The sequence below is a fragment of the Mastigoproctus giganteus genome, chromosome 5 (assembly GCF_048544385.1).
Source record: "Mastigoproctus giganteus isolate SK-2022 chromosome 5, ASM4854438v1, whole genome shotgun sequence".
NCBI lineage: Eukaryota > Metazoa > Arthropoda > Arachnida > Uropygi > Thelyphonidae > Mastigoproctus > Mastigoproctus giganteus.
The window spans coordinates 54,541,421-54,568,782 of record NC_143579.1 but is presented as its reverse complement, the minus strand read 5'-3'; the positions used below and the strand labels follow the sequence as shown (position 1 = coordinate 54,568,782).

The window sequence follows — 27,362 nt, the reverse complement described above, 5'->3', positions numbered from 1 at the left end:
GTAATCTTACTCTGACAAATATGCCCTTGAATAATTAGCGTTGCCTTGGAAACTGACTGGTTCATTTTTTTTAGTGGTTGATAAGGAATATATAAGTATATATCCCAAATGACTTTTATCCTTCTTTGAAGCGGATATCGCAATTAATATCGTAAAATTCCAACAAGCAATCATCTGTACAATAGCAAGTCAGTAAGTATGTAAATATAAAAACAAAGCAAATATAAAAACGCAAAATGATATTTTGTACAGGCTTCGGTGGCAAACTAATACACGTTAGGAATTTGGTAGACATCTTTAATTAATATGTGAAAAAATGTTTTTATTAGGGTTAATGAAGGAGCAGAGGTTTGAATAGGATGAGATACCACATCTCCTAAACAAGAAAAGAATGTGATCAGGAGCGGATTAAGGTCGATTGAGGCCCCGGGCGCAGAAGAAAATATTGGGCCCCTTAAAAAAAAGAGAGAGACAGGGAAAATAAAAATACATCTTAACCATTTTTTTAAATAAATAAAAAATATTATGTACTATTAATGTTTTATTTCCAATAAAATTTGAATATAATATATGCATAATAATAATCACAAAGTTTTGAACTAATATGTTCAACTAATTTATTGGGGTTTTGCGTGGGCCCTTCAGAAGTCGGGGCCCAGGACGCGCGCCCGGTGCGCCCGCCGTTAAATCCGCCTCTGAATGTGATGTACAAGTTCAGTGTAGGCAAATCTCGCCTATTTGCTCTCTCGTTTTCTTTCTCCTCACGCCAGTTGCAGTTGAGTTTTGAAGGCTACCCAGCTAATTGGACACGTTGGAGCAACAACAGGGTTACGGGCGTCAACCCAAACCATCCAAAATTGTCTGCACAGACATAGACTTTATGAGAGATCTATAGCGTGTGTCTTCCACTTTGTGCGCAACATCGTAGAGCCGGAAGATTGCGGGCACTCAAACATAGTAATTGGACTGACCAGGAAGGACGCCGTGTGATGTTCACTGTCGAGTCCGGGTACAACCTATAATCATATTCTCATCAGAATCAAGTGTGGGTGAAAGAGGAACACGAAACAACCGTGTGTACATAGAGGAACACAGTAAGTCCGGTGGATGTGGATTGCTAGTATAGAGGAGCAGTAGTCTCTGGGTCGTACAGACTTCCACATCATCAGGAATGGGAGCCTGTCTACATGCAGATATAAAGATGCCTGACTACATGCAGGTATGAAGATGAGATCCTTCGACCCATGGTCCTTCCCTATGCTGGTGCTGTAGGCGAAGAGGTTGTTCTGATGGGCAACAACAGCGCTCAGCTCCATAGGGCACAGCTGTTTAACAGTATGTTGGAAGATGGGTATATCGTCCTTATGAATAGGTCTGCTTGTACTCCCCCCCCCCAGCCTAAATTCCATCACGCAAGTGTGGGACATTCTAGGAAGACATATTTTAGTTTGTTCGGACTGTCCAGTGATCCTTGTTCAATTGGAAATAGCACTTATACAAAGGTAGCGACTGATTGCTGAACAGCTCGCTGATACCTTGATTTTATGGATGCATCGCAGATGCGAAACATGTCTATCAGTAGCTGGGGACCATGAACAACACAGAAGTCGGTATCCATTCACATGCCATCCACAGCGTGTGCGACAGAAACTGTTTCTATAAGCGTACAGTACTTTGCTTCTGATGTGTCATATTCAATAACGTCGAAACTACTGTTCACTCTGAAAATTTTTTGAATGTTTTCGACATAAACTGATCGGAACGTGCTTCAACTACATCGTGAAGTAGCTATATCATCACATTTACACAAACACCGTTTCCGCTTTCTCTGCTTCCAATTCTTTTTACTGGTGTAGTTATTGATTTATTTAGCCACCCAGAAAGGGTTGCAAATTCCAATACATTACTTATTACAATCTTCATCAGTAAAAGTACGTAAAGGTATATTCCATTTTTGTCCCTGCAGATTGTGTGGCAGTGTGACATAAGCCTTGGATTTTAAATATAGAGGTAAAATTCTATTGACGTGACGTTATTGATTCATCGAAGTCACGTCAAATGAATCTGAAACTGGTCCATATTCGCTTATTGTATGCCAAAGTTTTTTGTTTGTTTTTTTAACTACCACACTTAACTCTGAGAATCTTCTGTGGTAAAGCTTCCTGAAAGAAATGTTTTCCACACAATTTTATTCATATTATTGTAACAAGTGACCTCTGGTTGGTTGTTTTGGAAATATTTTTGGTGCATCAGCTATATTAAGTAATAGTTCGTTTTGCATATTGTGGGGGCTGAAACAATTGGAATCGCTCAACGGGGAAATATCTACTCTCTTCACCTGAAATCGGCTGACTACAATTCTCCATTGAAGAGGACTTCAGAAAATTCCCCCAGTTGTCAGCGGGAATCGAATCCAGGCTGTCCAGCTGGAAGCAAACTTTAATGTTTATTCCTTATTTATCCATTCTAGCATGACGAGAGAAGCATAGGCGCAAACGGCGAAGCCTGTTCTGCCCCTTCTTATCAAAGCGACATGAATTAATCAGTTGAAACTTTCATGGTGTGCCCTAAATTTATTAATGATTCAATATATTTTTTTCTGCTATGACTAGGCGGTGACTTCATACAATAATTAACAACAATAACTAACATTAATTATTGATATTACTCTTGTGTAACGAAGAGGCTAAACGTTGGCAAAGCAGGAGGCCTTTCCCTTGCTGAAGGTTACGTGTCATGAATGACATATAAAACGAGGGTTTTTGCTGATTACCTCTCGCCAGTAGCTTAGCCAAAATAAAAGCCGTCGCTGCTTCTAAAATATTCTTGAACCAAACGTTTTATAACATCCTGGAAGTGCACGCCACTAGCACACCATTCCTGTACATTTGGTTTTACTCTGATGTTTTGATTTAACGTCATGAGTATACGCTTGAGAAGTGTCATGCGCTAAGACTTCATCGTGTTTATCAACTGGGCTTTTAAAATAATGCATTCATTATTAGATAATGAATTTGGATAGTTTAATGGTTTTCGGGGTGAAAGTGTTTTCATAACAACAACTATCAATATCGTACGATTTCCACAAATTCACGCAATGTTTGCTAACATGACCACTTAATCAGCGAAGCTATTAATTTTTTTATACATTGTTTCATTTTTTTGTTTTAATGTTTCTCGGTAGCGATTAGTTGCTATAGCGGCGAAGAAGTTTACAAGTGAAAAAGGAAATTCAATTAAAACGAATTTATTTATTTCTCCAATTGTGTTTAATGTGATTAATATATTTTAAATGGCAATTAAGCTGAAATTATAATTTTTATTATAATATGTATACTTGTCCGACTTGTCAGTTCTATTCTACTCGGTCTCCATAAGAGGCGACTGAACTTGATATGACTTCTTTTTTTAGAATTGGAGGTGTTGTTCATAGCTTCGTCATGAGCCTCCAGTTCTTTTGTGAAATCAGCTATTATTAAAGAACGATATAGATGTGAGAGGGTTGTGTCCTTCAGAAACCCATATCATGGCAGGGATTACTTGAAGAATATTCATTTTTTTAGGCAAACAGCTCTTGAATGTATTATGAGTGTTGCAAAATTAAGTTTCCTATCGAGAATAAATCCTAGAAATCTAAAATTATTGTTAGTCCGTCAGGTTCAGGGTGTGGTGCGCGTTTTTCACAGAAATGAATAGCAATGGATTTCTATTCAAAGAGAAAATAGCCATTACGTGCTATCCACAATCTTATTTTATTGATCGAGATTTAAATTTATCTCTCCCTGGAATTTGTATGATAAGATCATTATTATACGCTGTGTTTCTACAGTATTTTGAATATCTCTGTTATGTCAGGGCCCGACAAACATGGTTCTCATGTGACTAAGAAATCGAAGACTAGTATTTTACAGATTTTACAGGGCTGTGGCTGAGTGGTGAGTTCTTTTTTACTATCGCTGTGGTCTGTATCTTGCAAAGGTTGGCAAGTCTTTCGACAGCATTATTTTACCAAAGGAATCCAACTGGTGAAAGAACTTGACAAAGAATAATAGCCCAACCAGTCATATCCGGATTTCGGAGGAATATTAAAGAGCATTTCCTAATTGGATTCTTGTTCAACGTCGATACAGCAAACTGCATTCTTTTCTTTCTAATAGAACAAGGAAAAATTTAATAACTACTCGAAGATTGTTCACTCATGAAATCATTATAATGTACTTTGTCTTATGACGCTTTGTTCTTATGCATGATGGTCGTAAGTCGGGTGTTGGTAACTCGGAGAAGGACCTGGTAATTTATCATCTTTTGCTGTGATCTGTTTTCAATTTATGTTTCTGTGATAAGTTGGTAATAGTGTATAATTAATTTAACATATAGATAAAAGGTAATCACTTAAAGAAATGTTAAAAGCTTTCGCAGAATCTAATTATCAATGGACCGTCCAATATCGTTGCAGCTTTGTTGAACAACAATATTGGAGCATCAAATTCGTTTCACGTTGATATCAGCTGCTTTGGGAAGTTGGCGTTATATGAATTTAGTGCTAACAAGCAAGGTAACCACCGGCATGTTCACCTCATTTCGTGATTTGAGTAATTGCTGTTCCAGAAGACTTTTTTTAATATGCTCTCTTCCCCTTCCGAGTTGATGACTAACTCTTTGGCAGTGGCACCTAGATCTTGAACGAATTTGCTGATGACTGTTTATTGTTATTGAAAACAGCACAGCATTTAGTAATGACCCCTTCAGAAAGCTTTCTTCCTACACAAATGATTTCAACAGGATATTTCTATAGCGGAAATGAAAGGTTCTGTATTGGAGGAAATTCTGAATAATTTAAGGCAAGTGACCTCGCAGTCCAAAGAAATGAAGATCTTGGTAAACAATAAATCGTTAATTTGTGTTGAATGCCTTTTCAATATCTAAACTGGCGATAATTAGGTTCATTTCTAACAAATGCATTTCGGATATTCAACTCAGCTCTAGCCATAAGATCAAGAAGAAGATAATATCGCGGTCATAAGATCAAGATAAAATCAAGTGAAATCGATTTGTCCGAAAGTCGCATTGATTCTCATTCATCAACTTCTAAGTGTCAAGGAACTACAGTACATAAATCGCCTTTGTGTCATCTTTACTAATATTTTACCTAAAACATCTTGTAAGCGATACTGGCCGATAGTTACCTGTAAATTATCTGTCCCGATTTTAGGGAAGGCTAGGACGACTGAGTGCCTCCAAAAGCGAGGAAAATAATTTCCAATATAAAATCAGTTCTAAGTAGGAAAAGCTGATCTCTTCTATTTAATTATTTCAGGACGATGTAGTATATCCCGTACAGACCGATATCTCTATTGGTTATTTACTCTAAAGACTCCTCCTGTATGGCTCGTTCATCATAAAAGGCCTCTTGTAAGATATATTTGTATCTTTCAGTTGTCTTGATTAGTTGGAAAGGTTGTGGCTGACATATTGGCAAAGTTTTCTGCTAGAGCATTCCCGGAGAGTAGGAAGGGGGGGATGATCTCTGAGAATATTTGCCCTTCAATAGTTAAATTATTTTCCACATTAACCTGATATCTGTATCTCTGGCAACGGTTGAGAGAAATTGAATCCAAGGTCTGTCTTTCCTTTTTCTTCTCTTTTTTTCACAGTTAATGAGATTATTTTTTCTTAGCAGTATTACAAGGATAATTTCACCACTGACTGGCATATTTTCGATGACCAGTACTGGATTTAGGTATTGCTATGGAAGCAGCAGTAAATATTTGTTTAATAATATACCCAGTAACATCACTGTTGGGTTTGGATTAGATGATTATCAAAGGATATGAAAGTTGAAAATGTAACCCAGTCTGCTTTGAAGAATTTTCATGTTATCTAATGTTTTGAGGAAGTTGACAAATGAATGGGATATTATTAACATAGTGTGGATCAATTAATAGATTCTCTGTTCCTGGAAGAAGGGAGAAAAAACAGAGAAGTAAAATAAAAGGTGGAACCTCTTCTTTGTATTCTCTATTTATGCTCTACATTTGTTTCCCAACATTTGTAGGAAGACAAATGTAGATGTGGAATCAGTATTTAAGAGAGATGACTTTGGGCAAGCAATGACTCAATTAGTTTCCCCTCTTTTATCCATTTATGGCAAACACTGTAATGGATGATGTTTGTGAAATTCACCAGGCAAATAAAATGGAGCTGATAGGTGGAGTATAAAATTTTCATGGTCTTTTACCGGTACAGGCGTGATTTGGAAGGAGATATACAGATGTATTGGTATGCGTTGACACACACACACACACACACACACACACACACACACACACACACACACACACACACACACACACACACACACACACACACACACACACACACACACACACACACACACACACACACACACACACACACACACACACACACACACACACACACACACACACGTCAACTACAATTTGTAGAGAGTCATATCTAGAAGGGATTGCAGAAACGTAGGAGAATTTTCACGCTTCCATGAACACTGGTTGCCATCTTTCCGTTACACTGTGTATAATTTCCCTAAAAATGTGGCATTATTTGACTTTATGGTGAGAAGGTTGCTTTGTCTACTTTTTCGTGGAAGTTTGCTTATGGCAATATATGCAATTTTAAATGATTTATTCAGTCTCCCTTCCTTGGAACGTTGACTTTGATATCATTGATTAAGTCGAAAATTAAATATTTATTCATTCTATTTTTCAATAATTATAAAATGCTGTTACGTATTTACATCAAGCAACATGTACAATATGTATAAGTAAGACTAAATGCAACTGAGCATAATATCTTTAAGAGTGATAATTATCTATATAATATTGGTGTAAAAACACCATACACAACTCGTAAATGAAAAAACTTCGATAGTAGTGTAAAAGGCATCATTTCAACTGTATCTCGTATTCTGCTTATCTTTCACATCGAGTTACCACGTATTGCACTATCTTGAATGTAACGCTTCACTAATAGAGAAGACTATTGTTGTAATATTGATGTAACGCTTCACTTAATAGAGAAGACTATTGTTACTTATTCTCATTGGCACCACCACCACCTAGACAGCAACGTTTCAAGGCTAGTTGGCCTTTCATCGGTTGGTGGGCATCCTGGTATTGCAAACCCAAATCGCACAATATGAGAGATACCAAAAGGTGTACATGATAATGTTTAAGTAAGACTGAATATAACTGGGCATAATATTTTTAAGAGTAATAATTATCTATATAATATGGGTGTAAAAACACCATAGACAACTCGTAAAGGAAAAAACTACAATAGTAGTGTAAAAGGCATCATTTCAACTGTATCTCATATCGTGCTCATCCTTCACAACGAGTTACCATGTATTGCACTACCTTGAATAAGTAACGCTTTACTAATAGAGAAGACTATTGTTACTTATTCTCATTGCATTCAGTCTTACTTAAAAATTATCACGTGCACCTTTTGGCATCTCTCATATTGTGGGATTATCTTCACAACTTGGTTGTCATGTTTTCAATACCAGGGTGCCTGCCCACCCACCGATGAAAGGCAACTAGCCTTGAAATGGTGCCGTTTGGGTGTTGGTGCCAATTTGGGTGGTGGTGCCAAATGAGAATAAGTAGCAATAGTCTTCTCTATTAGTGAAGCGTCACTTATTCAAGGTAGTGCAATACATGGTAACTCGTTGTGAAGGGTGAGCACAATATGAGATACTGTTGAAATGATGCCTTTTATACTACTATCGTAGTTTTTTTTTCCTTTAAGAGTTATCTATGGTGTTTTTACACTAATATTATATGTACAATATGTATGTAATCAGGAGCGGACTGTCCTTTGCTTCCTTTAATAAATAAGTGCTATTGTATTTTGCGTGTATGGGTCGAGTTAAAGTGTGCTGTGTGTTCTGTGTACTTATTTGCTAATTCAGTACTTAAGCGTTTCATTTATTATTTTACTGAATCCTGAAGTATGGAGAAAATCGTACATTATAGATCACCTTCAGCGTTTTCTGTTTTAGTGCTGTATCTAGATTTGGCGCTAACCTGATATCGATTTTTCTGCTTAAGCTCAACAGTGAATAGCCCGGGGGGAATCTGTCTACGTGTGGAGTGTTTTATTACTATATTGAACTGATAGAAATGAGGATATCCATCACTCCATGTAAGATTATGGATAATTAAGATCAAAACAACGGGGGAAAAAAAAACATCGAAACTAGGACAGCCAGCCTTCTCGTATATCGCTTAGGGAGGGCATATAATAACGTGGAAAATTTTTGTGGAGGATATCTCCCACAGGTGGATAAATGGACTAGATATACAGAATTATTCATTAAAAACAAAACCTTACATACATGAAATTCAAATAATGCAAATTTAATAAGCATTTTTTATTAATAATGCTTCCATACACTCATACATTAATCGTAATAAATTTTGGGAGAAAAGCGTCTTGTGCATGTAAACACCCTCTGGCCTGTTTATCATACTCATCTGTTTATCATGTGTCACAAGGGTCACAATTCTATTTTAGATGCTCATTTCAGCGTTCTGTTTAAGTTCCTCCAACGATTGTAGATAACTGTTGTACATTTTTCTTTTAACATTCTCCACACAAAATAAAAAAAATAAAAAATATATATAATAAATAATCCAGAGTTCACAAGTCAGGGGAATATGGTGGCCATAATCCTTTTGAAATAATTCGATGACCAGAAACTCTTCCAACAGATTCATAGTTGAATTGGCCGCATGGCAGGTGACACATTCTTGTTTGAACCAGGAGTATCTTTCAACTTCTTCCAAAAAAAAAAAAAAGTGCGATAATATCCTGGTATCATTTAGCATATATACTGTTTCATCGAAAAAGATTGGTCCAACAATACGCTTTTGTGATATAATACACCACGTTCTGATTTTAAATGGTTCCACAGAAATGGTAAGGATTTGCAGAACTCTAAATGCAATTATTTTGACTGTTTACATAACCAGACAAGTGAAATCTTGCCTCGTCAGAGAAAAATATATAGTCTACGGCAGTGTCATGCTAACGTTTTCATCCACGGACCCCCAAAATAAAATATCATGTTGTTTTATCGTTCTCAATAATAAAACATTTGTGATAGACAAACATAAATATTTCTAACCTAGTTTAAAAATTTGCGCATACACGTTTCAAAGTACACATATTTAAAAATAAAAATTTGGAATCTAACTTCATGTCTATCTGTACAGATTTAAAAAATAAAATTAAAATATTTATCCATCTCTCTGTATTCAGTCCCCTCAATAATACATAATTGCTTATGTGAGTGTTTCTCAAAGGGTGTGCCGCGTCACATTAGTTTGCCGCAAAATTTTCCAAGTGTGCCGCGAAATTTAGAAATTTCTTCTTCTATGACTACGTAGGTGTGCCGCGAAATTTTTCTTCTTTGGAAAATGTGCCACGAGAGTAAAAAGATTGAGAAACACTGGCTTATGTCTCGGCTTGCAAGGATGCTACAGGGGAAAAGTCTGTAACAACTTACGTCTAAGAACTAACAGATGAATTTGTGTCTTTTTTTGCTACAAACTCATTCATGGTGAATATATTAAAGCGAGGTGTCCACCTTCTCGTGGATTCCTTGGGGTCTCAGACCACAGTTACCCCACTGGTCTAGAGTATAGATTTCATTACATGTTAAATTATGTAGCCAGTATCGCATCCTTGCACCATTGCCAGGTTCTTTCAATTCGTGGACCACCTGAATGTGATATGCACACAAGCCTAATTTTTCATTGCCCTGTGAGCACTCCCATATAAAAATTAACACACTTATCAGCTTTTTTTATTGACTTCCTTGGAGAATTCTCAAGTGTGCAACTTGAACTTCAGTTAATTTTTCTTCTGTTAACACTTGTTTTAACCTCAGTGGAATAAAAAAAAGTATAAAAAGCCAATGCGAAACGGGAGTGAATTCCGGATCGCTGAAAAAGCGGAGAAATGTTGTCAAGACCGGATGGATGACTTCTTTGAAATCGCTAGTGGGGGTAACTTCTTCGCTGTTAGGGAAACTATATAAAGTCACTGTTTATAGAGACAGACAGTCGGAACTCTGTCGAACAGACAGTCTAAACTGTAGAGTTGCAGAGATAACTCCAAGAGATTTTTAGTAATCAGAGTTCAAGAAGAGAGTGTAAAGGTTAGGAGTCTCTCACAAGGAGCTGCAGAATGGAAATGAACTATATATATATATATATATATATATAATGAATATTAAATGTAACTCCTTAAAGGAAATGTTTAAAAAGTTACATAGCATAAAGAGGTATTCAGTTAATGAAATGGATCAGGTATGACAGATGCACCTAAAAGCGTAAGCAGCATTAAAGGATGCAAGAGTATATACAAGTTTGTATTAATATATTGAATAAAGTATGCATAAATGGATGTGAAAGTTACACAAAGTGCCAGTAACTAGAAGGGTGAGGAAGGTAGAAAAAGAAGTGTAGTAGATTTGTGAAAGAATGTTAATATCCTAAAGGTTATGATGAATTAAGAAAATTATGGGCAGAATTACCAAGCCAATAGAAAGTGGAAGAACTGTAAAGTAAAAAAATATATAATAACAAAAATGCAAAAATAAAAAAATGAAAGTGGTATAGCTGTCATCAGATATGGGCGGGAAACATATTTAGAAAATGGTCGAATATAGGTAACGCAAATATTCTTGATCTGATGTCAGCTGAAATAAATATTGATACATAATCAGATATTTCATCAGGGAACTACACTTGACCATTTATCAGGAACTGAGTTTCTATACTTGTCCATAGTAGTAGAAGAAAAGTGAAAGGCCAAAAAGAAAAGAAAATGAAATTAGCACATTCTAATACTATGGGACTACCTTGTCCATACTGTATTTTGTTAGTATATATTTGTATTAAACTGGATTATAACTAACTTACGTGTATATTATAAACTATGGACCCCAGTACTCCAGGCCCATTTGTTACTGTACTACACTTCTTGGCAGGAGCAGCAATGTGTAGCACACGCTTCTTGAGCCCGTGACCGCCAAATACAGAGGATGCGGAAAGGTCAGGGAATGACCACCGCATATCCCCGGAGCAATACGGCTTTAGTTGTTAATGGTCCTAAAAACCAAACAACGACTACACTTCTTTTTATACTTGCCTCACCTTCTACTGGCACTTTGTGTAACTTTCACATCCATTTATGCATACTTTATTCAATATATTAATACAAACTTATATATATATATATATATATGGAAATTTGGGAGTGTAATGGAGAATGGAACATATATATTTGGAGATAAGTTTTCCGTCAGTTTGGTTTTTTATTCATCTACAATGTAGATGTATCTATATAGATATGAAATTAATTGAGACACACGCATAAAGCCCCTTATCTCACAAGGGCTATGCAACGTATTTCAAAATTATTTTGAAACAATCTACCTTCACTACTCAAACTCTCTCTAGGCACGTTCTAGTAGAGCAATGGTAGCGAGATTATTTGCCAGCTGATTTAGAAGGAAAAACCTCATACAGTGTATTAATAATTGAAAAAAATGTTCAGTTATTATTAAATCAAAACATACACTACAGTAAAGAGAACCCAGAACTTACGAAAGAATTCCTTACTGTAATGGAAAATACCAAATATATAAAACAACGTTTATATTGTTGTGAAAATTTTTTCTTTATGGTCACTTTAATATCACTTATATGACTGACTGCTACAAATTTCAATTGAAAAGTTTGACTGTCCATGTTTCGGGAGGCATTGTCTGGTTTTTCACCTGCGCCAAAAGTCTTTACGTGGTCCTGGACAAGCTATGCAACCTCTCTCTCTTCCGAAAGGATACGAACACTAAAAAAACACGATTTATCGCATAGTTATGACGTTATGATGGGCAAACCCAAGGTCAAGTTCAAAAGGGCATTACTGTTGTCAGAGCTCTTTCTACATGAGCCTATTCGGTCTGTGTCCAGGGTCCCAAAAGTAAATACAGTCAGTCCTCGTATAGCAGGATAGTTGTGTTCCTAGAAACCCTCGTGCAATGCAAAATCGTTCCCCTATTTATAAATCGTAATAAAATACGTAAGTATTTTTTACGACTATTACGTAATAAAATATTGCTACTGCTTTTGCTTCTATCGTAAGCAAACTTTTTTGTTTGATTTTCTATCCAAACAGATGACAGCCGTTCCATCTCTTCCAATTCTTTGTGTCTTAATCTAATGGATTTTAATTACACTTTGAGTTGTTCCTGCTATGAAAGTTGTTTTTATTTTCTCTGCATTCTTTGTAATTCTCGGCGTTGCCTCATTTATGTCTGTAGCACGTGCAATATCACATGGTCTTTCATTTCGCTCAAAGCGTTTCACAATTTCATATTTTTTCCTCTATCGACAGAAGCGGACTGGCCATAAGCCTTACCGGGGAAACCCCGGTGGGCCGGATGCCGGTGTGATTTTGGCCATAAACCATATTATGAGGCCACTATAAATTTTCCCGGGTAAGAATTTTTGATCCAGTCCGCCTCTGTTTATCGATATTGCTTTTGTTTTTCTCTGTGAATCTGCAGTGTCTTCACCAGGACGCCTCCTTTTCACACCTTTTAAGTATTTTACTCATTTTTAGGGAATAAAGCACAATTAAAAAACAAGGAGGCACGCTTGATACACATAAACAAAGCTGCGCGCGTGTAGCAACTGAATAAACAACACCGTAAAGGCAGAGATACACTATTAACACCTCACATTTTATTAAAGCACATTTCTAGGGGTTACTACCAAAAAACAATAAAAACAATTTCCAGTTGCGTTTCTGCGAGTGGAATCTGTTATAAACTGATAGTAAATTCGATCTAATTGCATTTGCGATTATACCGATAGCTGGAATTGTGTTGGTTTTTACGTTATTATGGTGAAATGTGTTTTCCCCTTCACTGATATAAAAAACTTACATTTTCAGAATCTTCTCTTCATTCCTATGGTGTTGCGTTCAGTTGGGGGTGATTCCGTGTTCGACTGCCATTTCTTGTAAACACAAAGGCGAATCGTGCATAAGCGAATTCGGTTCGTGTTATATAAGATATCGTTCCCCTATTTATAAATCGTGTATGATCAAATTCGTGTAGTGTAAATACGTATTATACGAGGACTGACTGTACTGCTGTTGACAGTTACATGTGCTGGCTAGTCTAGCGATCGCGTAAAGGATATTTGAAAGGCACTTGGACGGAAAATATGCATTTCATTTTAATGTTTTCGAAGACTTTACTAAGAAATTATTTATAAAAAAAATATGCCTTCGAATAAGCTGGTGGTTGTTGATCTTACTTTGATAACTGTGTGTAGTAGATATGCTGGTTTATGTTGGAAGCAATACTGTACTTGGTTAGTGGCGGTTGGCCTATTACCAACACATCCTGCAGCAGTTGGCTTGAGATGCTTTGGTTTTGGGCAATTTTTAACTTTAGTGAATCTTATATTTATAGAGAATTGAAGAACTGGCGTCCTACTAAGGACGATTGGGCTATAAGAGGGCAGATCCAGGGTGGGGAAGGTTTTAGAATTATCCTCCTAAGCTTATTTCAAAAGCATGTTCTGCTTCTGCGATATATGTAAAAAAGAGGACATATTCATGTTCTTTTATCCTCCTAAGCATGAAGGTTGGATCTTTCCTGTTACTCCTCCTTCCCCTCCAGAAACGAAGGCTGGATACGCGTGGAAGAGCAAGAGAAAAGCATTATGTGATCTAACAAAGACACCCTCTTCCTCTGTTTTCGCTTTATCTTATGATAGTGAAACTAGATAGGAAACCTCGACTGGTTCTCCGATAATCTGAAGAAATCGATAATATTGCTGGTATACGTAAACATTGTTCACCATCCGATAGCCACTCACCATCCGATAGCTCTTTCTGCAGGAAAGGGGGGCAGAGGCACTCTCAGGATTAATCTGAGATCTTTTGCGACCGCACATTCTCCCGATGTAACCCAGTCAGTGCCAAATGTGATATCTTAGCTGGGAGGTGGTGTACTTTTTCTGTAAATTAGGACGATGTACGAATTTGGCGTTTTATAATTTTATGTTTGGTGCGATTAGACATAGCTTATTTTAAACATTAAATTTGGCTGTTGTGTGATTTTATTTTATTTTTATTTTTAAGGATTGCGTGGAAGATAGAGAGGTAAAGTTTTTAGGGTAATCTGCATATAAATCCCCGCTAAGAGTCGATATGCAATCTTAACTCTTTGTACCCAGTTTTGCTTCATTCACACAATAAATTCTTAATATACTTGAAAAGTTCAAGCAAAATCATGCAGTTCATAAATTTCAGAAAATCTATAGTTATGTTTACTCTAATAAGAACACTAACCTTCTTAGTTGTGTGACTAATGGCTACGCAGACAGCCGCTCGCCAGCCGCCATAACGGCGGCAATAGTAAAAGAGGCATCATTGTGATCGTGCTAAAAGAAAAATATATTTTTTCTGTTTGATTTATTCACAGAAGCAAGAGAAGTAAAGTAAATAAAATTTTTCAATTTTAAATTGCTATTTATCTGGTACAATAAAAAATGAATTCGTTGTCTGTGCATAAGCGCATAATAAATCACCCAAAGGGGATAAAGTCCTCCAAAAAAAAAGGTTACATTATATAATTGTACTGTGACGTATTGACGCTTGTAAAATCTACCAATATGGAACGTACGAGTCCTCCCCCCCCTCCTCCCATAAAATCATATTTGCTACTGGGCACAACTGACCATATAAATCTGCGGATCCGTCGCGCTCAGTGCGGTAAGTCTCATCCCACTGCCATGATATCTATCGCTTTCCCCGATATTAGAAAAATCAGATGAGAAAGTATCGAAAACCAGTTTCATGGTGGTCTAGACTCATTTGTAAAGAAAACATTGACCTCTGGTTTTGGGTACAAAGACGGCGCTGTTTGCATGTTCAGTCAGTGTCTCCTATCTGAAGGGATGAGAAGAAATAGAAATTATGAACTGTCTCCCATCGAATTCTCTTTCTTGAACCCTTCTCTAATACAATTTACTTCCAGCTGTCGTCTATATACAATTTATTTGCAAATTTGTGTTGTAAGTTAGGGCAACTGTTGTTGCTATAACTTTGAAGCAATCACATTCTTGATCGGTTATGGATATAGCTAGCTCAGTTTGCGACCTTCCTGTCACCACCTTTCCAATAACCATCTACTGCTCGAACCTTCCAAACGTCTATGTTGTATTCTACAAAAAGAGAAAATCGTTAAGAAGGTCAGAAATGCTGATTTGCATGTTTGGGAGCATAACATCATATTCTGAGGTCATATTCAGAATTGTCTTATAAAATTACGCTAGGGCGTCGAATTTCCTATAAAATTTATGTAATTATGTAAATTTTGGCTGCGTAATTACTTAACTTTTGGAAACGAGTGTAGTTAAAAATATGTAATATTTCATAGCAATTTTTTATATATACTATAGTAAATATATTTCGTTTTTTTATAGACTTACATATATTGAATAATACTGAACTAATTCCTTTTATAAAATGTATACCTTACTGGAAAAGTATAGAATGCAAGCATTGCATAGAACGCCTGGCAAAGTATGAAATAAACTTTTTTTTTTCATCGCTCTACCATACTCTTATGTAAGTGAATCACACTTACCGACCTGCATATAATGGTATATGGGGGAAATACTATTTCCCCTGTATCTTCTGCAAAGGAATCGGAAGGAATATGAAATGAAAACTTAAATTTAATTTTTAAATTGAATCAGTTTTCCATATTTACATAGGAGTATGTAGGAGAGTAGTATTTTCTTCGTATGAATTTTTTAAAAGTTAGGAACTATGATTCATTTACATAACTGATACCATTATGCAAGTTAATCACAGTTCCCGACTTTTATACATCAGCATATGAGGTATACTACTCTCCCATAAAATATTCATGTTAACAGCCAGATCTGGAGAGTATTATTCCCCCACCCATGCTCTGGTTTAAAGGTCGGAAACTGTAAGTCACATAACAGTATCAATTGTGTGCCCGACTTATTTATAAGGGGAATGCCTGGATTCTACTCTTTTTGCCTGTAATATATGCACTGATAAATTAGCATGTAACGGAACCTATTGTTAAACCTAACATTACTAGTTTCTTCAAACATAGTTCCATGTAATTCAATCGCTGGGGGATGCGGATCTCATGCCTAATAAGCAATATAAGCAGCAGATCATTAACAGACTCTTTTTTTTTTCCCCTTTCTAGCTAGTTAATTCTCCCTCCCCAAATCTCACTGGAAACAGACAAAATTTATAGGGCGGACTACTTGCTTAGTGATATATCTCCCTTGTAAATTAACCATGTAAACAACCATGTGAAGAAACTGATGCTTATAATAAATTATATATTACTACTCTTCATTATCTCAATTAATTTATTTTTCTCACTTTTGTATACTGCAAGTACCATAAACGTCGTGCCATGATGAGTCATATTTCAATAGATTGCTTATTACAAGTATATATTTATGCATAATCATTCTTGGCAACAAATATATTAATATATCATATATCTAACTAGGCATTTATTGCTTCGGCATATTCAGTAACATTGAAAAAATTCAGTAGGCATTCAAAAACACCCGATCCAGGAAAAATCAAGTTTCTCTCGAAACTTAATTGGCCTGACTGCAGTATAAAAATGCTGTTTTAGTATTAACAATATTTTAGACTCTAGTATGTATTTTGGTTTATATTACTACACTCAGAGCCATTTTGTTGTTTGTATGTATTGATGACATCGCGCAAAAAAAAAAAAAAAAGAAAAAAGAAAAAAGAAAAAAGTACTGTATAAATTGAAGCTCCGAGTCATTGGCAGTGTACTTTAATCACTGTTTGGCTTCCTAATCACGTTCGATTTGTTGTGACCCACCATCTCATCGTTTCGCCGTTATCGCTTTTCCCTCCCGGTACGTATGTGCGCTACATCTCCATCAGTATAGCACACCCGGCCACTTCTCGTGCGTGTGCGCTTTGTCTGATGCCTACCTGACATCACTAACCCCCCGTTTCTCCTACCTGATGAATAGATTGGAACGGTCTTGTCGATAAACGCATGGTGGCGTGTGCCGAGCACAGAACACAACGTACGAAGCACGTGCCTCGTGGAAAGCCGTCGAGGTTACAGGAGACGGAACCCGCATCAGGGTAGTCGAGAGGGGGGAAAATGGTTGCCGATGCCACACATATGACAGACAGTTTAAGGGGAGGTTAGAGAGAGAGAGAGAACTGGCTCCAGTGATGAACAAGATGAAGTAGAGTATTTCACAAATAGAATCTATGTGTCTTTTGCTGACGGGCGTGTTTACTCCCTCCCTCATTACAGGTACGTTTTTTGTTGTTTTTGTTTTCTTTTGGGAGATACTCTTAATTTTGTTTCTCATAAAAGTGCATTAAACTTTAACGGTAGTTTATAAGCATTCCTTATGCTCCCATTCATACCTTTTTGTCTATGGATTCCGAACCTATAAAATGTAGCCCAATAATCTATGCTAGATTAGTGTGGTTTCTCAACGTTGTAGAGGAAAGCAGATGCGTAACATGTGTTGCCAAGAAACGTCATTTTACGTACTATTTCACACCACCTGCCCAGCTGGCATGTTTTTTCCGCTTTTACTAGAAACCCGTATATGAAAAATTATTTTTTGTTAATATTTAAAATCAGTTATTGCAATTCTATACAAAGGCATTACGAGTGCAAATCAATCGACCACGTTATTAATTAAAGTTTAGTGCACTTCTTGTGACATTTACTTACCAGGATATTTTAGAATTTTATTTCATAAATTAATATTGGTAACTGCATCTGAATTTAACATTATGTTAAATTCAAACAGACGGAGAGTTTCTCTTCAAGAGAAACTCGCCATCTGTTTTAAGAGAGTTTCTCTTGAAGAGTTTCTTGGAGAAGAGTTTACTTGGAGAGTTTCTCTTGAAGAGAAACTCTCCAAGAGAAAATTGAAATTCTGAAATTTTAAGTATGATATATATTTATAATAAAAATAACAAATTATAAAAATATAAAATAATAATTGTATAGCACATTTCTAAGTCACAGTATATATATATAAATTTTGATTATAAAATTCAGTTACTATTAATATTAAAATTTTTGAACAATAATTTTTTGTTTTAATAATCATAATTATTAAAACAAAAAATAATTGACTTTAATTAAAAAATCCGTTCCGCACAGAGAGAGGAACATAAACGGCCGATGAGAGAATATACAGTATATATAAACCGCCGGGTTTATATATTCTCTCACTGGCAGTTACATTCCCTCTAAGAGGAAACTGTGACCACCAAATACGGAGGATGCGGAAAGGTCAGGGAATGACCACCGCATATCCCCGGAGCAATATGGCCTTAGTTGCTAATGCTCCTACAAACCAAATAACAAACAAACAAACTAAGAAGAAAAAACACGCAATTTTTTTTTCCTTAATTTTGCTCAGGAAAATGTTCCCCTCGGATTCAACACTAACACCTCGAGAAACAGCTTTCGTCTTCTCACAGAACAGATGTTTATAAAATCCAACTCAGCGTGACAGGACCGTATTCAACTGTTATACCTTATTTATTTACTACTATAACCATTTCTAAAAATACTCGCTCATTCACACTATTTTTTTTTAAATTTTCATTTATGTTTGGAACCCGGCTTTATTTTTGTAAAATATTTTTAACGGTGAAGGTAATGTTCACGAATTTGTAGGAACAAAATTAACAATAATTTCTTTAGCTCCAAAGTATTTATAGAGTAGATATATTTTTAGCTTACGATGATAAGGTTTTTTCGAAAAATTTATCCAAAAAAAAAAAAAAAAATATATATATATATATATTTATATACTGACAGGGGCGTGTTCAAGGGAGAGCAGATGGGTATATGCCCCCTTAAACATGCGTATAAGTGTTTCTAGGTCTAGCTAAAAAAAAAAAAAAAAAAAAAAAACACTCGAAAATCTGGTCGTCATGCCCCCCCCCCCTTCAGGATGACACCTGGATACGACAGTGTATACTGATATAAAAATATTAATTTTGCCAAAAAAAAATAATAAAACAATATAATACAGTATGATAAAAATTTAAATTAGAGTATAATAATAGAATAATATTATATAATTTAAATTAATATGCTATACAACTGTGATTATGTTGTTTGAGTTTGGGTGGTATTTTTCATTTAATGTGCGCCAACAAATTATTTGTTGTACTTTTAAAAATATTTATTTTGTGAAGAGATATAGAAGTACGAATAATATCCAGCTTATTGAGTATTATTTATTATTATCTTAATATCTCACTGAGTATTATAAATAATAATCTAACGTCGTGCAATATTTATTTACCTTTATAATTTGTTTTTATAATTTCTAGAATATTTTTCCTACCACCTATATTCAGTACTCATTGCACAAATGTTTTGTTTCTTTATTGAAAACAGAAATAAAACATTTGTTTTGTTTCTGTTTGCAATAAAGTATAATCGTAAATGTTAGTTGTGGTTCTAACGACAAAAAATGCTCTGTACCTTTATATTTTATACTTCATGCTTTATTTATTTAGATGCAGAAAATGGAATTAAATATAAAATTTAAGTTTATTAAACTAAATTAAAAATAAAAATTAGATAATTTTATCATTTAGTCAATAAAGCACGCTAGAGGAACCATTATATTTTTATTTCATCATTCATTATTTTTAAATTTTTAGCAGTTCCAATTATAAAATTTATTTTAATTTGATAAATTAAACTTAAAAATTAATTATTGTATCATTTCATTCAGAAAACTTTTTTTACTAGAATGAATTCGAACTACAAGACCCATGCTATTAAAAGGAAGGGGGAAAACCAATATACAGATCCTTGAACCAAATATTCACTGTTTTTGACAGTTTTTTTTAAAAAAAACAAAATCAGTTTAAAAGAAACTGAAGTGTTTTAAATATTATGCTGCCATCTGCGTAATATGTTCAGTCTAGAATTTTGATATCTTTTTCCAAGCTGCTTTTCCTGGTGTAGAAAAATATTTAGATAAAGGCAATAAAAATAAAAAAATTAAGGATATCGCGTACAGAAACTGTGTTCTTATACAAAATCTTCTTTCTAGTCTAGATATTATCTGTACATAAAGTTTCCTCACCCATACTTTTTTTTTTTTTTTGGCTAACCCTGTTTCTTTGACCTCTAGCCAATACATTGAGCCCTAGCTTAATATAATCGCTCAATATTAACCGTGTGTTTGCATGTGTGACGCCAACATAAGCCGTTACTGTAAGCGTTCCTATCAGCTGTTGCGAACAGTGCAGCTGTTCAATTAAGCGACAGTTACGGTAACAGTCGCAGGCCCCATAACATACGGAGCGTCATTTTGGACCGTAGGAAAGCGCTTGAATGGTTTCCCCTGACAATGGGGATCACATGTGTACTTCCTCGGCAGTCTTCTCATTTAAATAGCATCTGGATTTTCACAACGTATATGTACGTTATGTCTGATATGAACGTTAAAATGAACGGTATAATGTTAAACGGTATGTTAAAATGTACGTTAAAATTTTTATTGCAAAATATTAAACAAAATTTTCAGCCAATAATAGATAAATAAAAATTCACAGATCACAACCTTTGATATTCTATTGATATTGCTGTTATTCATTTCATGACCGAATTCATATTTACGATATATATTAATAGATTGTTTACTCTGTCCTATAACATCATTTCGTGAATGTTTTTTCCTCAGGAAATTTTCATTGCAAATCAGCGATTCAAGCTGCAACAATTGTAGATTAATGGTAGATTTTGCTGATCCATCTGTCTTTTCTATTTTAGATTATTAAACTGCATCAAACGCAAGTGCTCCATATATATGGTCTCCCCAGTATAAAACGCATATTGTAATTGTATTCATACTTGTGATTTTTTAAATAATTCATGCGCTTTATTCTATTATTGAATCTACAAAACCAGTGCTATCCCTCGATACTTTGTTTCGAGGTTTTTGTGAACTTATTTTTTGAATTTAGGCAGATACACCTGGATAGTTTTAAAACAGGTGTTGCCAACGAGCAAAGTTTATGCTATATAAATATGATAGTTTAGACATACATTAGCGAAATATTTATTGAAATTAAACTTCACTCCATTATCGTAGTTCTTTATTCCAAAGTCTACCAGAATTTCCGAAAGATAGTCGTGGACTTTCAGACAGAGCTCCTCTTTATAACCCTCCAAATAAACTCTGCATATCGCCCACCCCCAACTTCAACTGTTGCAAACCAATACAAAACACACTTTGATAACATTAATAGGCAAAATTGGTCATTAAAAAAATAAAAATTCCGGGAATCATTGTGGGTATTGTGATATAAAGTTTGGTTGGAGGTTAATATCCGATTGCCTTACCTGATTTGCTGAACCTTTTAATGCTATGATGCAGACCTCAGTTTCTCGCAACACAGTAAGAGTTAAGATGTCAACAATCACAGGGATTACTGCTTACTAATAATCCATTATTAATCAATCCGGCATAAGAACTGATGCAATACCTTCTCTAACTATGAGGTGAGATCCATAGTGTAAAGATACTGCATCTTTGGTTTACTTAAGTCCTACTGATTTATTAGAATGGCAAATGCTTCTTATATGTCATACGCTGGCACTTCCCAAGACTGCCATCTGATAGAATAGTTCAAGAAACTTAAGAAACTCATCCCATATGGTTTAATGAGCTTGAAGTTTTAAAGAAATGAAAGTTAAAATTGAAAATTAACGCAGTGAAATCCTCCTGGGCGAGGATGACTTTGGCCAATAATCTTGACTTCTTCCTAGATAGACTCTTGAGATACGGGCATGGGGGCAGAGATCAAACGCTCTAAAAATAAACAAAAGAAAACAAAATGATATATATGAGCTAAAATAAAACGATACAAGAAATTAGAATAATATATGAGAAATAAGAATATTACAAAAAATTAATTAAATATATAGTCAGGAACACAAACAAATATAAAATTTAAAATAAGTGAAGTAATGAAAGAAAATAAGAGACAGAACAAAAAAAAATTCTGTAGACTGCAAAGGAAGCACCAAAAAAGTTTTGAGCTGTTCATTGAAATGACTGCTTGAAATAAAAAGATCAAGTTGGTAGCAAGTAGTTTGGTTTCGCATTGTCAGGAAAGATCATTATCGGCATCTAAAAGAGTTAAAAATAATTTCGGCTAGAAATTTGTCGAAAAAATGTATACTTCACAATTTAATATGTGACACAATCTACAAAATGACACTCATCAATTTACTGTGGAACTGTCTTATTATTCTTGATGAAATTGCTTTATTTATATGATCAGTCTCTTTCTGCACCATAAAGAAGTACCGCAGCGCTTGCACTTCCCAAGACTCAGATATGATTACATATATTTTACAACTAAATCAGGGCCAAATCAAGACTTTTAAAAAACACCTGAATGCAAACGAGCGAACGCTGCCCTTCTTCGTCACATGAAAAGGGCAGCAATTATTCATTTTTCCGCCCTTGGATGTAGTAGCTCCAGGCTTCCATCTTAACACAATAATGGACTAAGCACACTTCCCAGATGGTTTCTGCTTGCGCGAAGTTCCTGAGCAACTTTGACAATGCTTTTACTTAACTTACGTGGCTATTAGAAGTCGTACACTTCCAAAAAAAAATGCGATTTTGTGGAAGGCTGAAGCTAAAAGGAGATTCATTTTTTCAACTAATATAACAATCATAAACGTAATTTTTTCATACGAAGCATTATAATCACATTTTTGGAACAACATTATGTGAAAATGATAAAATAATCTTTCTTCTAATTGCACTAATTCGGTATATCCGATGTGTCAGTCCCTAAATGGGGAATGAATGAAGTATTTCACTGTTGCTCAATGAAAAACCTAACTTTTTATTGAAACCTTTTCTGTAACACATTCCGCTTCAACTTTAAACAATTTTACTACTGTACCTACCTTTTTTATTGTATTTCTGTTATCAAATTGGGCTGTCCTTCATTAAAGAGCAATTAGACTATTGTCTTCACTAATCTAAAGTTGTACCAGTGCCTTATTGTTTTGTTATCAACTTTGGAGTAACAAAATCTTATCACTGAGATACTTTTTGTTAATCAGTAAACTATGAAATAATACGATGTTTGTGTAAAAATGTTTGATACAGATCAAACATTTTTACACAAAGGTTTCTGGTTTCTGACCTATTCTGAAAGTGTCGCTACTTTAATGAAATAATTATATGAGGGTTGTTTGTTATTCTAGCCTAATACAGAAGGACTTATCTGACATTGACTTTATACTATTTTTCGGTGTAGTCTCCTTGTAACTCAATGTACTTTTTTTAGCATACCTCCAGATTCATTATTCCAGTTTTGCAATTAGTGCAGCGGTTCCCAAACTGTGAGCCGCGGGGTTATAGTGCGCCACAGAGAACTCACAGGGGCCCCGCGGGATATTTTAAAATTTTGAGGGAAACATAACGATACTCGACATCTGTCAGACACCGTGCGAACTACTAGCTCGAGATAGTTCACAGTTTCAACATTACTTATTAAGTTGTTTGGACCTAACTACTTAATAAACGGAACTGTTAGGTATTTCTTTTGGCCTAGGGGCGCCGTGAAAAAATTACTGAGACACTAAGGGCGCCGTGAACCGAGAAAGTTTGAGTTTGTTTGTTTGTTATTTGGTTTTTAGGAGCATTAGCAACTAAGGCCATATTGCTCCGGGATATGCGGTGGTCATTCCTTGACATTTCCGCATCCTCTGTATTTGGTGGTCACGGGCTCGAACCCCGGTCTAATCAAGAAGCGTGTGCTATACTCTGCTGCTCCTGCCCACCCGGCTACGGAGGCGCCTAAAGTTTGAGAACCTCTGCAATAGTGTCTTTTTTGAAGGTCGTGAAAAGAGGATGTACAGCCTAACACCTCATCATCCGACCCAAATTTCCTTACAGACAAGTCGGATTTTTAGTTTAGAATAGGTGGAAATCAGACGAGACTAGATTTGACGAGTGTGGTGGATGGGGAAACAATTCACAGCCATCTTGATGAAGCCATGCCAATATCCGATGTGTGCGCAGGTGCATTATCCTGGAGAGAGAAAAACAGAGGACACTTTTCCTGACTTCTTTAACTGAATTGCATTTCGTAATTGAGTTATTTTGAAAATAACGTACCATTATTATCCCTTTTGAATCCAGAAGACGGACGCCGCGACTTTGCCTACTGATGGGACTGACCTGGCCTTTTTTGGAGGCGGTTAATGAGCATGCTGTCATTGCAGTTTTGACTCTGATTGGAAACGATGAAGCCATATTTCATATCTGGCCAAAAAGTTCTCAAGATCTGCTTGATAACGAGCAAAAAACTGCTCTTTATAAAGTAAAAAAAAAAAACAAAAAACACTTCCTGACTTCAAAGACGTATTCCGGGGAAGGGATTAAGTGGTTAATCCTCTCTTCCGTGATCCAGAATTTTTTTTTCTTTTTATTCCGTTTAAGTTTACGCGATTTTGAAGGATACAGCAAAGAAAGGATTTTCAAAAATTTTTGAAGGATGACAACAAAAAAAGACAGTTTCAAAAAATACCTTTAAAATTTGGATCAACTTTCTTAACTAGCTTTTGTACAAAAAATTTGCATTCTCATTCTCTAGCCAGATTGTCATGGATCCAATTTCACTGGCATGATAAATTATCATTCGTTGCATCCATCAGAGGAAATTACATGCATATGAGATATGCCTCATACACGTCTCAAAACTATATAACTGTAATGCTTATCTGAATATATCTGTAAACTACCAATAATATGTTATTCTGATGAGAGCCATAAGTATTGTTTAATCTGTAAATATGCTATCCTGTGGTCTACAACTTATAATCATGTATAAATACATAAATAAATATATAATCTGTAAATAAGTATAGACGTCATCCTGATCTTCAGACTATATACCTGAATTCCCAGCGTTCAGTTTGATCTATCTGGTCCTTCTTGCCAAGATTGAAGGCCCACCATTTGTTTGGGGTTTTGGGGCCTTTTCAATCGGGGGTCCGGTTGCGTTTCACTTTCTTCATTCTCCTAAATCCCACCAGGGGCCCCACGACTTAATGGCCTGAGGAACAGCATACCAATACATCTCAACGCTTTACGCAGACTATACTAAAACTCAGTCTCCGACATTTACAGATTTTGTACTTACTGCGACGCAGAGTATACTGCATGGAGTCAGAGGGTGCCGTTTGACAAGAAACACTGTACACTTTTCCAAGAATGTCGTAACACTGACTTCTAAACCTATATTTTATCTGTAAAGTTTGTTATTTGCACTATTTTCTAGTCTATGGGAAATATTGAAGGATACCATTCATAAGTTATTTGGTCTATTCCTGCCCTTTTCTTTCACTACCACCACCAAAAAAAAAAAAAAAAAAGATTTTTGTCCTCTGTTTATAAAACTTTTCTGTTGAGCAGAGTATTTTTTTAGGTGGGAGGGGTGCAATTCTGACTAAATTACAGAGATTAGCAAGCCTAGGTTAGCTCTGGCCACCTTTTCTATATAAATCAGATTGCTTATTTTTACGCGTATACTATTTTATTTATGCACAACGGGGTTTTTTTCCTAAACGAGAATTTAATGATGGGATTCAGAACTTTTTTTTTTTTTATCAGAATAGTTTCACAATTGTAGAAGAAGTAAAACATTCAGCAGGAAAAATTTAATGTAGATAAAAACATCCAGGCTGTTAGAAATGCTTCTGCTGAAGTTTTATCAAGGGACGGAAGGTAAGACAAGTATCAAGCTCCTTTTCTTACCTTCCAATACCATAGCTCTCATACCGTCTACGGATCGTGTTTATCTGTAAATGTTTGTATCAAAGGAAATAATTGAAGTGCTTGTTTTGATGATTCCAATACTGAGCAGGAAACGAATGGGGAAAAGCAATGGTCAATATTAAAAATTGCAACATAAAAAGGTCTGTTTGCAACTGGACTGCAGGTTGGGGTGAATTAAAGCAGCAAGTACACGGCACGGATAAAGCTATTAAATGATAGTAATTTTGATATATTCACCATACAAAAGTAGCAGTCGCCATGATGGTTTGCAGGCAGGCTTTCGAATCATATCAGAAAGCATACACTTATTACTGCCCTTGCAAGTAACACAGTGGTTATAATCACCGTCCTTCCCACACATGATGGAAAAGGCGCAGGTTCAAATCCCTTCGATGGCACGAGCAACTTTTATGGGCTTTATTCACTCCGTGGATGAGTTAGCCGGTCTCAGGCGAGGACAGCAAGATTTTCCTCCTGGAAACAGGGTTTTTCGTCCAGCAAAATAAACAGACCAACCAGATTCTCGAGTAGCTAATATGACAGTGCTTAGGACTACCACGAAAGTATTCCCAATGTTGACTTGCGGCTACCACACCAGACATGAGGTGCCCACAACTCCTCTTGATGTTTGTTTGTTTGTTATTTGGTTTTTAGGAACATTAGCAACCAAGGCCATATTGTTCTGGGGATATGCGGTGGTCATTCCCTGACCTTTCCACATCTTTATTTGGTAGTCACGGGCTCGAACCCCGGTCTAATCAAGAAGCGTGTGCTAAGCACTGCTGCTCCTGTCCACCTGGCTACGGAGGCGCCACTCCTCTTGATCAATGATGTTGTGATTCACCTGATTCAGACCTATATAATATCGAAAAATAGCAAAACGAAGATGAAGATAACTTACACCTTCGTTTGGTAGTCATAGTAAACTGCAGAGAAAACTAATGACACTGTTGATTTTGGCACACAAAATACATATAAACAAAAACTTTTTTTTTTTACATAGTAAATAGTTTGATAGTCAAAAGCATTGCTTTTTGTGCGTATGAGCCCGAAGAATAGCTAACTTTTGCTGTTTTCGTTTATCAGTATTTCGTCATGAGTTTTTAATGTTTTGGTTGTTGTTAGTGATACGCCAATCGAAAATGTTATTTTAATTTTTGACTACGGCATTAATTAATACCATTTTCATCTAGTGCATTCCGACCATATTAAAGTAGTTGTCTCGCACATTTAAAACTTGAGGACTAATTAAATATTTTCCTCACATATTTTCTCCTATTTCCAGTTTGTGACGCCTAACCCTAAATAGTATCCCACTATTACTTGCTATAGACTACTTGTACGTAGTTTGGTTATTCATTAGAATTA

The 27,362-nt window shown here is 35.6% G+C and overlaps 1 protein-coding gene across 2 annotated transcripts in view; it reads left to right on the top strand.

Moving 5' to 3' along the window:
* SP555 (SPRY domain-containing SOCS box protein SP555) overlaps window positions 1–27,362 on the top strand; it is an 84,446-nt gene that overhangs the window by 34,679 nt on the left and 22,405 nt on the right. The window contains exon 1 of one of the 2 annotated variants that reach the window (XM_090373202.1): window positions 17,294–17,443. The exons of the other annotated variant lie outside the window; for it this stretch is intronic. Coding sequence (XP_090229328.1) covers window positions 17,398–17,443 — 46 coding nt within the window. The 5' untranslated portion in view covers window positions 17,294–17,397. Of the gene's footprint in view, window positions 1–17,293; window positions 17,444–27,362 lie in introns of those variants that run through there. 2 annotated transcript variants of the gene reach the window in all.